At 41.2% G+C, this 14881-nt stretch overlaps 1 protein-coding gene across 30 annotated transcripts in view; it reads left to right on the top strand.

The window, feature by feature from the left end:
* The window catches only part of RGS22 (regulator of G protein signaling 22), a 160982-nt gene that overhangs the window by 118239 nt on the left and 27862 nt on the right, over nt 1–14881 (top strand). For all 30 annotated transcript variants that reach the window (XR_008504061.2, XR_010127331.1, XM_054497635.2 and 27 more), the window contains one exon: nt 8711–8872. Coding sequence is in view for 28 of the 30 variants with exons in the window: in XM_054497635.2 (XP_054353610.2) it covers nt 8711–8872 (162 nt within the window). In the remaining 2 variants the exon portion in view is untranslated. The remainder of the gene's footprint in view (nt 1–8710; nt 8873–14881) is intronic.

The following is a 14881-nucleotide window of genomic DNA, read 5'->3' as shown; positions in this document are numbered from 1 at the left end:
CAGAAATCCTCACTGAAGACACACTGTTTTCTAAACTGACAACTGAGCACTGATACTGTTTTTAATTTGGAGGAAAATGTGACTCTATCAGAACTCTGTTCTTTTTTTATATATATACTTTAAGTTCTAGGGTACATGTGCACAACATGCAGGTTTGATACATAGGTATACATGTGCCATGTTGGTTTGCTGCACCCATCAACTCATCATTTACATTAGTTATTTCTCCTAATGCTACCCCTCCCCCAGCCCCCCACCCCCCAACAGGCCCCAGTGTGTGGTGTTCCCCACCCTGTGTCCCAGTGATCCCATTGTTCAATTCCTACCTATGAGTGAGAACATGCAGTGTTTGGTTTTCTGTCCTTGTGATAGTTTGCTGAGAATGATGGTTTCCAGCTTCATCCATGTCCCTGCAAAGGACATGAACTCATCCTTTTTTATGGCTGCATAGTATTCCATGTTGTATATGTGCCACATTTTCTTAATCCAGTCTATCATTGATGGACATTTGGGTTAGTTCCAAGTCTTTGCTATTGTGAATAGTGCTGCAATAAACATACGTGTGCATGTGTCTTTATAGCAGCATGATTTATAATCCTTTCGGTATATACCCAGTAATGGGATTGCTGAGTCAAATGGTAATTCTAGTTCTAGATCCTTGAGGAATCGCCACACTGTCTTCCACAATGGTTTAACCAATTTACCCTCTCACCAGCAGTGTAAAAGCGTTCCTTTTTCTCCATGTCCTCTCCAGCATCTGTTGTTTCCTGACTTTTTAATAATTGCCATTCCAGCTGGCGTGAGATGGTATCTCATTGTGGTTTTGATTTGCATTTCTTTGATGACCAGTGATGATGAGCATATTTTCATGTCTGTTGGCTGCATAGATGTCTTGTTTTGAGAAGTGTCTGCTCATATCCTTTGCCCACTTTTTGATGGGGTTGTTTTTTTCTTGTAAATTTGTTTGAGTTCTTCGTAGATTCTGGATATTAACCCTTTGTCAGATGGATAGATTGTAAAAATTTTCTCCCACTTTGTAGGTTGCCTGTTCACTCTGATGGTAGTTTCTTTTGCTGTGCAGAAACTCATTAGTTTAATTAGATCCCATTTGTCTATTTTGGCTTTTGTTGCCATTGCTTTTGGTGGTTTAGTCATGAAGTCCTTGCCCATGCCTATATCCTGAATGGTATTGCCTAGGTTTTCTTCTAGGGTTTTTATGGTTTTAGGTCTAACATTTAAGTCTTTAATCCATCTTGAATTAATTTTTGTATAAGGTGTAAGGAAGGGATCCAGTTTCAGCTTTCTACATATGGCTAGCCAGTTTTCCCAACACCATTTATTAAATAGGGAATCCTTTCCCCATTTCTTGTATTTGTCAGGTTTGTCAAAGATCAAATGGTTGTAGATGTGTGGTGTTATTTCTGAGGTCTCTGTTCTGTTCCATTGGTTTATATATCTGTTTTGGTACCAGTACCATGCTGTTTTGGTTACTGTAGCCTTGTAGTATAGTTTGAAGTCAGGTAGCATGATGCCTCCAGCTTTGTTCTTTTTGCTTAGGATTGTCTTGGCAATGAGGGCTCTTTTTTGGTTCCATATGAAATTTAAAGTAGTTTTTTTTCTAATTCTGTGAAGAAAGTCATTGGTAGCTTGATGGGGATGGCATTGAAACTATAAATTACTTTGGGCAGTACGGCCATTTTCACAATATTGATTCCTCCTATCCATGAGCATGGAAAGTTCTTCCATTTGTTTGTGTCCTCTTTTATTTCGTTGAGCAGTGGTTTGTAGTTCTCCTTGAAGAGGTCCTTCAGATCCCTTGTAAGTTGGATTCCTAGGTATTTTATTCTCTGTGTAGCAATTGTGAATGGGAATTCACTCATGATTTGGTGCTCTGTTTGTCTGTTAATATTGCATAGGAATGCTTGTGATTTTTGCAATTGATTTTGTGTCCTGAGACTTTGCTGAAGTTGCTTATCAGCTTAAGGAGATTTTGGGCTGAGATGATGGAGTTTTCTAAATATACAATCATGTCATCTGCAAACAGGGATAATTTGACTTCCTCTTTTCCTAATTGAATACCCTTTATTTCTTTCTCTTGCCTGATTGCCCTGGTCAGAACTTCCAACACTACGTTAAATAAGAGTGGTGAGAGAGGGCATCCTTGTCTTGTGCCGATTTTCAAAGGGAATGCTTCCAGTTTTTGCCCATTCAGTATGATATTGGCTGTGGGTTTGTCATAAATAGCTCTTATTATTTTGAGATATGTTCCATCAATACCTAGTTTATTGAGAGTTTTTAGCATGAATGGCTGTTGAATTTGTTGAAGGCCTTTTCTGCATCTATTGAGATAATCATCTGGTTTTTGTCATTGCTTCTGTTTATGTGATGGATTATGTTTATTGATTTGTGTTTGTTGAACCAGCCTTGCATCCCAGGGATGAAGCAGACTTGATCGTGGTGGATAAGCTTTCTGATGTGCTGCTGGATTTGATTTGCCAGTATTTTATTGAGGATTTTCGCATCAATGTTTATCAGGGATATTGGTCTAAAATTCTCTTTTTTTGTTGTGTGTCTGCCAGGCTTTGGTATCAGGATGATGCTGGCCTCATAAAATGAGTTAGGGAGGATTCCCTCTTTTTCTATTGATTGGAATAGTTTCAGAAGGAATGGTACCAACTCCTCTTTGTACCTCTGATAGAATTCAGCTGTGAATCCGTCTGGTCCTGGACTTTTTTTGGTTGGTAGGTTATTAATTATTGCCTCAATTTCATAGCCTGTTATTGGTCTATTCAGAGATTCAACTTCTTCCTGGTTTAGTCTTGGGAGAGTGTATGTGTCCAGGAATGTATCCATTTCTTCTAGATTTCCTAGTTCATCTGTGTAGAGGCGTTTATAGTATGCTTTCATGGTGGTTTGTATTTCTGTGGGATCAGTGGTGATATCCCCTTTATCATTTTTTATTGCATCTATTTGACTCTTCTCTCTTTTCTTTGTTAGTCTTTCTAGCAGTCTGTCAATTTTGTTGATCTTTTCAAAAAACTAGCTCTTGGATTCATTGATTTTTTGAAGAGTTTTTTGTGTCTCTATCTCTTTCAGTTCTGCTCTGATTTTAGTTGTTTCTTGCCTTCTGCTAGCTTTTGAATGTGTTTGCTCTTGCTTCTCTAGTTCTTTTCATTGTGATGTTAGGGTGTCAATTTTAGATCTTTCCTGATTTCTCTTGTAGGCATTTAGTGCTGTAAATTTCCCTCTACACACTGCTTTAAATGTGTCCCAGAGGTTCTGGTACATTGTGTCTTTGTTCTCATTGGTTTCAAAGATCATCTTTATTTCTGCCTTCATTTCGTTATTTACCCAGTAGTCATTCAGGAGCAAGTTGTTCAGTTTCCATGTAGTTGTGCAGTTTTGAGTGAGTTTCTTAATCCTGAGTTCTAGTTTGATTGCACTGTGGTCCAAGAGACAGTTTGTTGTGATTTCTTTTCTTTTACATTTGCTGAGGAGTGCTTTACTTCCAATTATGTGGTTAATTTTAGAATAAGTGTGATGTGGTACTGAGAAGAATGTATATTCTGTTGATTTGGAGTGAAGAGTTCTGTAGATATCTATTAGGTCTGTTTGTTGCAGAGCTGAGTTCAGGTCCGGATATCCTTGTTAATTTTCTGTCTCATTGATCTCTCTAATATTCATAGTGGGGTGTTAAAGTCTCCCATTATTATTGTGTGGGAGTCTAAGTCTCTTTGTAGGTCTCTAAGGACTTGCTTTATGAATCTGGGTGCTCCTGTATTGGGTGCATATATATTTAGGATAGTTAGCTCTTCTTGTTGCATTGATCCCTTTACCATTATGTAATGGCCTTCTTTGTCTCTTTTCATCTTTGTTGGTTTAAAGTCTGTTTTATCAGAGACTAGGATTGCAACCCCTGCTTTTTTTTGCTTTATATTTGCTTGGTAGATCTTCCTCCATCCCTTTATTTTTAGCCTATGTTTGTCTTTGCATGTGAGATGGGTCTCCTGAATACAGCACACTGATGGGTCTTGACTGTATCCAATTTGCCTGTTTGTGTCTTTTAATTGGGGCATTTAGCCTGTTTACATTTAAGGTTAATATTGTTATATATGAATTTGATCCTGTCATTATGATGTTCACTGGTTATTTTGCCTGTTAATTGATGCCAGTTTCTTCATAGCATCAATGGTCTTTACTTTTGGCATGTTTTCGTGGTGGCTGGTACTGGTTGTTTCTTTCCATGTTTAGTGCTCCCTTCAGGAGCTCTTGTCAGGCAGGCCTGGTGGTGACAAAATCTCTCAGCATTTGCTTGTCTGTAAAGGATTTTATTTCTCCTTCACTTATGACGCTTAGTTTGGCTGGATATGAAATTCTGGGTTGAAAATTCTTTTCTTTAAGGATGTTGAATATTGGCCCCCACTCTTTTCTGGCTTGTAGGGTTTCTGCCAAGAGATCCGCTGTTAGTCTGATGGGCTTCCCTTTGTGGGTAACTCGACCTTTCTCTCTGGCTGCCCTTAACACTTTTTCCTTCATTTCAACTTTTGTGAATCTGACAATTATATCTTGGGGTTGCTGTTCTCGAGGAGTATGTTTCTGGTGTATTCTGTATTTCCTGAATTTGAATGTTGGCCTGCCTTACTGGGTTGGGGAAGTTCTCCTGGATAATATCCTGAAGAGTGTTTTCCAACTTGGTTCCATTCTCCCCATCACTTTCAGGTACACCAATCGAATGTAGATTTGGTCTTTTCACATAGTCCCGTATTTCTTGGAGGCTTTGTTCATTTCTTTTTACTCTTTTTTCTCTAACCTTGTCTTCTCGCTTTATTTCATTAATTTGATCTTTAATCACTGATACCCTTCTTCCATTTGATCAAATTGGCTATTGAAGCTTGTGCATGTGTCACGAAGTTCTCGTGCTGTGTTTTTCAGCTCCATCAGGTCATTTAAGATCTTCTCTACACTGTTTATTCTAGTTAGCCATTCGTCTAATCTTTTTTCAAGGTTTTTAGCTTCCTTGCGATGGGTTCCAACATCTTCCTTTAGCTCAGAGAGATTTGTTGTTACCGACCTTCTGAAGCCTACTTCTGTCAGCTTGTCAAAGTCATTGTCCATCCTGCTTTGTTCCGTTGCTGGTGAGGAGCTGCGATCCTTTGGAGGAGAAGAGGTGCTGTGATTTTTAGAATTTTCAGCTTTTCTGCTCTGGTTTCTCCCCATCTTTGTGGTTTTATCTACCTTTGGTCTTTGATGTTGGTGACCTACAGATGGGGTTTTGGTGTAGGTGACCTTTTTGTTGATGTTGATGCTATTCCTTTCTCTTTGTTAGTTTTCCTTCTAATAGTCAGGTCCCTCAGCTGCAGGTCTGTTGGAGTTTGTTGGAGTTCCACTCCAGACCCTGTTTGCCTGGGTATCACCAGCGGAGGCTGCAGAACAGGAAATATTGCTGCCTGATCCTTCCTCTGGAAGCTTCGTCCCAGAGGGGCAGCTGCCTATATGAGGTGTCTGTCAGCCCCTACTGGGAGGTGACTCCCAATTAGGCTACATAGGGGTCAGTGACCCACTTGAGGAGGCAGTCTGTCCATTCTCAGAGCTCAAACGCCGTGCTGGGAGAAGCACTGCTCTCTTCAGATGTTTAAGTCTGCAGAAGTTGTCTGCTGCCTTTTGTTCAGTTATGCCCTGCCCACAGAGATGGAGTCTAGAGGCAGTAGGCCTTGTTGAGCTGTGGTGGGCTTTATTTTCACATCATAGTACAGCAGCTTTCAACATCTGACCCACGTTTCAGTGACTTGCCCAAGAACCAGATGCATTGTGGAATTCTGATACATCTCTTCAAGAGCCCCCATGTTGCATGCCAAGAATGTTGCAGGACTTTTCCTTCATTCAGTTAAAGACTGGGTTCTTGTCCATCCCACAGCCAGGAAAATTTAGGCTTGGAGACGGTTTAAAGGGTGAATAAAGATGGGTTTTATTGGGTGGAAAGGCAGGGGGAAAAAACGGGAAACAGGGTTCCTCTACAAGGCCAGAGTCCCCTGCTAGAGGCTTCCCGTCGGCCCTTGGAATTCAGAACTCTGTTCTTTTTTAAAAAAATATTTTTATTATTAGGGTGTTGCTGTGTTGCCCAAGCTAGCGTGCAGTAGTATGATCATAGCTCATTATCACATCTAACTCCTGGGTTCCAGTGATCCTCCTGCCTTCGCCTCCTGAATAAAGAGCTCTATTCTTAAAGAAATCCTTGACCTGCTCAACCTTAGAAGTGTGTGATTGCCTTAAGTGTGTATTTTTCTTTATTCTGCATGTCATGGATTTACTGAGACAAGCTGTGCATTCCAATATATGATAGTTTATTATTGAGAGTAAATTACACAAAAAATGAGCAGCATGCAGCAGAATCAGCAGGTTAAATCGTCTTACATTATGACTTTCATTTATCTGTCTATCTGTCTGTCTATCTATCTATCTATCTATCTATCTATCTATCTATCTATCTAGAGACAGAGTCTCGCTCTGTTGCTCAGGCTGTAATGAAGTGGGACAACCTCAACTCACTGTAACCTCTGCCTCCCAGGTTCAAGCAAGTCTCATGCCTCAAACTCCCCAGTAGTTGGGATTACAGGCATGCACCACCACACCCGGCTTATTTTTTGCATTTTTGGTGTAGATGGGGTTTTGCCATGTTGCCCAGGCTGGTCTTGAACTCCTGAGCTCAGGCAATCCACCTGTCTTGACCTCCCAAACTGCTAGGATTACAGGCGTGAGCCACCACGCCTGGCACATTATCCCTTCTATTTAGAACTGCATTTTAATCATAACTGTACGCTGCTCTCAGGCATCCTTACAAGGGCACTTTGCCGAGCAGGAGCACACATAAAAAATCAAATCAAATTGAAATAGAAATAAAAATATTAAAAGCAAAAAGATAGAATTTTAGCTTTAAAAGAATTAAGATAACTATCATTTTGGTGACTTAAAACCACTACAATATAATACCTGGCTAGAAATGGCCTATTTTACTTTGTAACAAGCATGATAAACATAGTCTTCCTTTTGAGTTTATAAGTTTATGTGTGTTTATCCTTCTGCAGGTCCTAACAAAATGTCCAACTAGACCTAGGTGACCCTCTGCTAACTAACAAAAATAGATGTTTATTTGAATATTGGAGGAATATATGTAACTGTTAATATGCTCTTTTGTGTATTTTCCTCTTGAAAAGAAATAAACTTTTTTAATGTTTGTTTTTTGCTATACTTTTGATTGAAATATTACGTAGAATGGAATTATTTTTATATAATTCTTTATTACATATATTTTATTATTTTGTTTAAATTACAGGTTTTAAATTTCTAAGTTTTAGTATCTTAAGCAGATCTTAAAATATTATTTGCTGAGTGGGTTTTAAATAAACATCCCAGTCTAATACATAGTTGTTCCTATTTATAGGGCTATAATTTTAATATGGACCATATGGTGAGGGTCTTAACTTTTTGTCCACAGAACATGACATGTGTCTCACTAAGATAGTGATGGACATCTGTTCACTTTATCTGGGTTAATGGCACCACCATTCATCTAGACTGCCTGGAGTTGCCTTCACTTTTCAGTTTCCAACTCAGATGTCATCCTCAAGGCCCTTCTCTGTAAAGGTTTTACTCCTCCAGGCAGAATTAGTTACTCCTTCCTTTGTGTTACCATGGCACTTTTTAAAAGTATAACTCTCTAAACACTTAAATTGATGGTCACATATTTGTTTCAAGGAATTTATTTTATGTGTTGCTAAATCCATCTAAATCATTGTCTTTGGAATGATACTTCCTTACATGGTTGTAAGCTAAAAATCAGCTTTGGGGAACTTAAACATTAAAATCTATTTAGTGAATTCAATAAAATCGATTTCTTATGTTTTCAATCTGGAAGGCTAAATGGGGTTGAATATGTGATTTTAAATGGGCAAAATTTTAAAAAGTAGATATTTTATATTTCCAAATTGTAAAGATATAAAATAAATGTTGATAAAAATACCTTTAGGTGTTACTAAAATGCCATGGGTGCTTCTAGCTTTTATGTTATGTAAAGTAAACCATCAGTCAAAGGAATTTTATTAAAATAATTTATTAATAATCATTGTTATCATTATTTTAAATCACAATTTATTAATATAAAGATGTCTCTTCTAAAAATATAATATTTTCAGGATAAAATTATAGTGAAGCTCTATAGTAAATTATTTAACTTATAGAATCAACTGATAATTTTTTCTTAAAAAATGAGAAATATATTAAATGTTTAACTACTTTTACTTTTTAAAAGGCAGGAGAATTATATATTAATATATAATATATAATAATAAAATAAATAATGTAATAACATATAATCATAACATTATGATTACTTTGTTCTGTTTAAGCACAGAACTCATACAATGCACTAAAAAGTAGTTTTTCACCATAATCTCAAGCTGTAATAACTGTTAACATTTTTAAACATTGTAGTCATATGGTCTAAATCATCTATTCATTTCTTTTTCACTCTACCTCCTAAAAATGAAGCCATAAAAATATAAAGGAGACAAAAGAGAAAGGAACAGATGAAAATGTTGCAAAATTCTATTATAGCCGTGCCACGCATTTCAACAGCCAAAATTATAGGAGATAGAAGTTGGTAATTGTTAGCTTAATTAATGAGCTAATTACCTATATTCTCTGTTTTGGACAGCCTGTGGAGAGTAAGTGGATCTCTTCATCTTGTAAAATCATTGCTTTTCGCAAAGCATTATTGAATCCAGTTACTTCAAGACAATTTCAACGTTTTGTGGCTCTAAAAGGAGATTTATTGGAAAATGGTTTACTCTTTTGGCAAGAAGTACAAAAATATAAGGTATTGTATTGGGTGCTGGAGAAAACCACCTGTTTTGAGGAGGAAATGCATTAAAATGTCAGATTTTTAACTAACTTTAGGCACAAGATTTGTATAAATATCCCAATTTTGCTATCTTCTTCCTACCAGTATATAAATATTGAGATGTTTATTGTCCAATCTCTAGACACATTTATTATTATACAGTGAAGAGTGAAAGTGAGCCCTGGAATGATAACACAGGTTGGGCACTCCAAGTCTGAAAATCTGAAACCTGAAATGCTCCAAAATCTGAAACTTTTTGAGTGCCAACGTGATACTTAAAGTAAATGCTCCTTGGAGTATTTCAGATTTTGGATTTTTGGATTTGGAATGCTCAACCAGTAGGTATAATACAAATATTCCAAAACCAAAAAAGAATCCAAAATCTCATCTCCCCTCTCCCCTCTGCCCTCTCACTTCGGTCTCCCTCTCCTTCTTTTTTCGGTCTCCTTCTGTTGCCTGGGCTGGACTGTGCTGCCGTGATCTCGGCTCGCTGCAACCTCCCTGCCTCGGGCTCCTGTGATTCGGGCCTGGGATTGCGGGCGCGCGCCGCCACGCCTGACTGGTCTTTGTATTTTTGGTGGAGACGGGGGTTTCGCCGTGTTGACCGGGCTGGTATCCGGCTCCTGGCCTCGAGTGGTCTGCCTGCCTCGGCCTCCCGGGGTGCTGGGATTGCGGACGGAGTCTCGCTCACTCGATGCTCAATGGTGCTCAGGCTGGAGTGCAGTGGCGTGATCTCGGCTCACTACAGCCTCCACCTCCCAGCCGCCTGCCTTGGCCTCCTAAAGTGCTAAGATTACAGCCTCTGCCCCGCCGCCACCCCGTCTAGGAAGTGAGGAGCGTCTCTGCCCCGCCGCCCATCGTCTGGGATGTGAGGAGCGCCTCTGTCCGGTCGCCCCGTCTGGGAGGTGAGGAGCACCTCTGCCCGGCCGGCCCGTCTGGGAGGTGAGGAGCGCCTCTGCCCCGCCGCCACCCCGTCTGGGAGGAAGTGAAGAGCGCCTCTACCTGGCCACCCCGTCTGGAAAGTGAGGAGCGCCTCTGCCCGGCCGCCCCGTCTGGGAGATGAGGAGCACATCTGCCTGGCCACCCCGTCTGGGAAGTGAGGAGCACCTCTGCCCGGCCGCCCCGTCTGGGAGATGAGGAGCACATCTGCCTGGCCACCCCGTCTGGGAAGTGAGGAGCGCCTCTGCCCGGCCACCCCGTCTGGGAGGAAGTGAGGAGCGCCTCTGCCCGGCCGCCCCGTCTGGGAGGAAGTGAGGAGCGCCTCTGCCCAGCCGCCCTGTCTGGGAAGTGATGACCTCTGCCCGGCCGCCCCGTCTGGGAGGTGAGGAGCGCCTCTGCCCGGCCGCCCCGTCTGGGAGGAGGTGAGGAGCGCCTCTGCCCGGCTGCCCCGTCTGGGAAGTGAGGAGCGCCTCTGCCTGGCGGCTGCCCCGTCTGGGAGGAAGTGAGGAGCGCCTCTGCCCGGCCGCCCCGTCTGGGATGTGAGGAGCACCTCTGCCCGGCCGCCCCGTCTGGGATGTGAGGAGCACCTCTGCCCGGCTGCCCCGTCTGGGAGGTGAGGAGCGCCTCTGCCTGGCTGCCACCCCATCTGGGAGGAAGTGAGGAGCGCCTCTGCCCAGCGGCCCCGTCTGGGAGGTGAGGAGCGCCTCTGCCCGGCCACCCCGTCTGGGAAGTGAGGAGCGCCTCTGCCCGGCCGCCCCGTCTGGGAGGTGAGGAGCGTCTCTGCCCGGCCGCCCCGTCTGGGAGGAAGTGAGGAGTGCCTCTGCCCGGCCGCCCTGTCTGGGAGGTGAGGAGCGCCTCTGCCCGGCTGCCCCGTCTGGGGGGTGAGGAGCGCCTCTGCCCGGCTGCCCCGTCTGGGAAGTGAGGAGGACCTCTGCCCAGCTGCCCCGTCTGGGAAGTGAGGAGCACCTCTGCCTGGCCGCCCTGCCTGGGAGGTGAGGAGCGCCTCTACCCGGCCGCCCATTGTCTGGGAAGTGAGGAGCGCCTCTGCCCAGCCGCCCCATCTGGGAAGTGAGGAGCGCCTCTGCCCGGCCGCCCTGTCTGGGAGGTGAGGAGCGCCTCTGCCCGACTGCCCTGTCTGGGAGGTGTACCCAACAGCTCCGAAGAGACAGCGACCATCGGGAGCAGGCCATGAGGACGATGGCGGTTTTGTTGAAAAGAAGGGGGGGAAGTGTGGGGAAAGGAAGGAGAGATCAGATTGTTGCTGTGTCTGAGTAGAAAGAGGTGGGCATAGGAGACTCCATTTTTTTCTGACTAGGAGAAATTCTTCTGCCTTGGGATGCTGTTGATCTATGGCCTTTCCCCCAGCCCCGTGCTATCTGAAACATGTGCTGTGTTAACTCAGGGTTAAATGGATTAAGGGCGGTGCAAGATGTGCTTTGTTAAACAGATGCTTGAAGGCAGCATGCTCTTTAAGAGTCATCACCACTCCCTAATCTCAAGTACCCAGGGACACAAACACTGCAGACGGCCACAGGGACCTCTGCCTAGGAAAACCAGAGACCTTTGTTCATGTGTTTATCTCCTGACCTTCTCTCCACTATTATCCTATGACCCTGCCATATCCCCCTCTCCGAGAAACACCCAAGAATGATCAATAAATACCTAATTAAAAAAAAAAAAAAAGAATCCAAAATCTAAAACACTTCTGGTCCTAAGCATTTCAGGTAAGGGATACTCAACCTGTATTAGGTTTTTTTCAGGTGTTAACATACATATGATTTAATGAGAACCTTCCTGAAGAGAGTTTTAACTATATTTCTACACATCAATTATCTCTTAAATGTACTGTACATATTTTTTCCTAACAATGTCTATATTTGGTGTATCCATACAACCAAGATCTCTTTGTAAGAATCCCTCCCAGTCATATTTATAGTAATAGTAATCAAAGATACTGGATTATGGATAAATAAACCAACAGATAAGAGAAAGGAATTACAAAGAATTAGAGATGAAAAAGAATAGCCAAATTCTTAACAAAGTAAGTAAAAGAGAAATGGCTAGGTACAAAGACAGTTTATTTTCAGGGTTAAGTGTTTAATCATACAGAATCTTTGCATTGAAGAGGAGGAAGGGACTTTCCATGTTATGTTGTCTAGACTTGAATAAAGAAATGTTGTCTAGAAATACTGAAAGGTATTTTAGTCTTTGCTTAAATGCTCCCAAAGGTAGCAGGCTCATTTCCTTGCAAGCAGTCTATTCCATCCCATTGTAAACGTGAGGAATAAAAATTAACAATTTAGGAGCATAATGCTTTCAAATGGCCTATAACTATGTATTATGTGACACTAATACAGTTGCTCAACATATAGTTAGTAGTTGCTCAATAAAATTTATTTCCAAGCTTTTCCAACATACAGTAAAACTGTTTTCTACCCTTTTCTGTTATCAACAGTTTTTGTACTATTCTCAGCTGAGACTATAACATTAAAAAACAATTTTTTTTTGAGACGGGGTCTCATTTTGTTGCCCAGGCTGGAGTACAGTAGCACAATGACAGCTCACTGCAGCCTTGACCTGCTGGGCTCAAGTGATCTTCCCACCTCAGCCTCCCAAGTAGCTGGGAGTACAGGCATGCACCACCATGCCTGGCTAATTTTTAATTTTTTTGTAGGGATGGGGTCTCCCTATGATGCCCAGGCTGGTAAAAAAAAAATTGAGAGAAGTTTTTTCACAATCTTTCACATGAGCAATATTAAAATAATTTTTTTGAGAATTAGAAAGGAGGTAGAGTGTGTTTTCCACAATAGATAATTTTTTATTATGGGTAGGTGGAACTATCTTTAAGCTAATATGAATATGAACAAGTCTAACCTTGCTAGGACAAGAGGTAATGAGATAAACTTTGTAAAATAGGTATTTTAAAAACCAACTATAGACTTATACACAGTGAACCCTTAGTTTTATGACTTTCTCCTTTAAGGCTGCCCTTGGTCTCCATTTTAATATCTTTTCTACAATATAGCATGACAGACTTACAATACTAGGTAGGAGTAAATTTGTTTATATAACAAACATTTATTAAGTATCAAATGTTATTATGCTAAATTGTAGGCATAAAAAGGTGAATACAACACACTGCCCTCTTTCAGGCAGGAAGACATCCATGAGAACAAATATTAGGAAATAATGTTGATTCTGATCCATGCTCTGGCTAGGTATAGTTTTAGCACAGAGGAGAGAATGATGGGGTGCGGGGACAATAGGTCAGGGAGGACTCAGCAAGAGTGATGATACTTGCATTGGACCATGAGGGAGTTTGCCAGTTGGAAGGCATTTATTCCACTTGATAAAGTCTAACCGAGCTAGCTCTTATAGGGCTTACTCTTATTAAGTGTTTACTATGTGCCAGATATTGTCTTAATGCTTTTCATGTAATAATGAATTTATTCTCACAAGAATCCCATGAGGTCAAGGATGTCATTCTCATCACTTCACAGATGAAACTAATGCACAGAAAGGCTAAGAAATTCCCGACATCACACAGCTAATTAACTGGTAGAGCTAGACTTTGAATCAGGTCATTCTATTGCTAAAGCCCATGCCCTTAACCACTAAGCTGTGCTGCTTCTCAGTATTCATTGTGGTAATATACAAAGAGATGGCTGGAGTAATCTTAGTCAAACATTACTCGGGATTGTGAAAAGTTGGAAAGAACCCAGTTGTACAACAAGGACATTGGTTACTAAATTATGATATATCTATATAGTAGAACATTCTCTAGCCATTAAAAATGTTCCAGGAGAATAATCAATGATGGGAAAAGATGTTCTGCTCATTGATCTTTTTTAAAAACTAGCTACTAAAAATCAGTATGGTTTAATCTAAAGTGTGTGTGTGTGTGTGTGTGTGTGTGTGTGTGTCCATAAAGAAAAGACTGGAAGGATTTATTTATGCAACAAATATTTATTAAGCACCTACCAAGGGGCAGGCCAAATCTTGAGGATACAACTGTGATCAAAACAGTCTACCCTGTTAGAGCACATAGTATCAGAAGAATGACAAATGAGTGGTAGACAAGGCAATTATAAGAGTGTGATTAGTGCAACAAAGGAAGAAGCACAGTGTGCTATGGGAGTACCTGAGATGGACATCTCTCCTGGACTGAGAGTCACAGAAAGCTTACTAGAGGAAAGTATGCTTAAACTGAGACCTTAATAATAGGCAAGAGTTAACTAAGCTAATGGCACAACAGGGCAGAACAATTAGAAAAAAAATCAGTTATAATTCTGTCCAAATGCTGTCCTTTTACTCAAAATTATAATTGTATAGCTTCACAAATTTGTTTTATTTCACAAGCCTTATATTCCATAGTTAGGAGGCTAATTGAATAATATAAAATAGGCTTTTTCTTTTCTTTTCTTTTTTTGAGACACCATCTTACTCTGTTGCCCAGGCTGGAGTGCAGTGATGTGATAATGGCCCACTGCAGCATCGACCTCCCTGGGCTCAGGTGATCCTCCCACCTAAGCCTCCCCAGTAGCTGGGACTACAGGCATGCACCACCACACCCAGCTAATATTTTGTATATTTTTGTAGAGACAGAGTTTCACCATGTTGCCCAGGATGGTCTCAAACTCCTGGGCTCAAGCCATCTGCCCGCCTCGGCCTCCCAAATTGTTGGGATTACAGGCATAAGCCACCACACCTGGCCTAAATAGGCTTTATTCTAAGGTGATGCTAAATTGAGTATGAAGTGCTAATTGTCACAATGTAACATTATATTAAGCTTTTTTCACACTTAACTTATACCAAATTATATATAAAGTTTTACATGAAAGACATCAGAATTTTTATTTCTTTTGTAACATCCATAGTAGAGCTATTACAATGCCCAGCATATACTGGGTACTTAATAAATGTTGGTTCATTTCTGGGCCTAAAGTGAGAAGTTTCCAAATTTGTTTGCTTTCTGATGATTTGGAAAATAATGTCTTTGACAGAGAAATGCCATAATTCAAGCTAAACTACCTCTTTATTTAAAAA

The sequence above is a fragment of the Pongo pygmaeus genome, chromosome 7, assembly GCF_028885625.2.
Source record: "Pongo pygmaeus isolate AG05252 chromosome 7, NHGRI_mPonPyg2-v2.0_pri, whole genome shotgun sequence".
Lineage (NCBI taxonomy): Eukaryota > Metazoa > Chordata > Mammalia > Primates > Hominidae > Pongo > Pongo pygmaeus.
The sequence above is the reverse complement of the archived record's forward strand: the minus strand, read 5'-3'. Positions and strand labels throughout refer to the sequence as shown.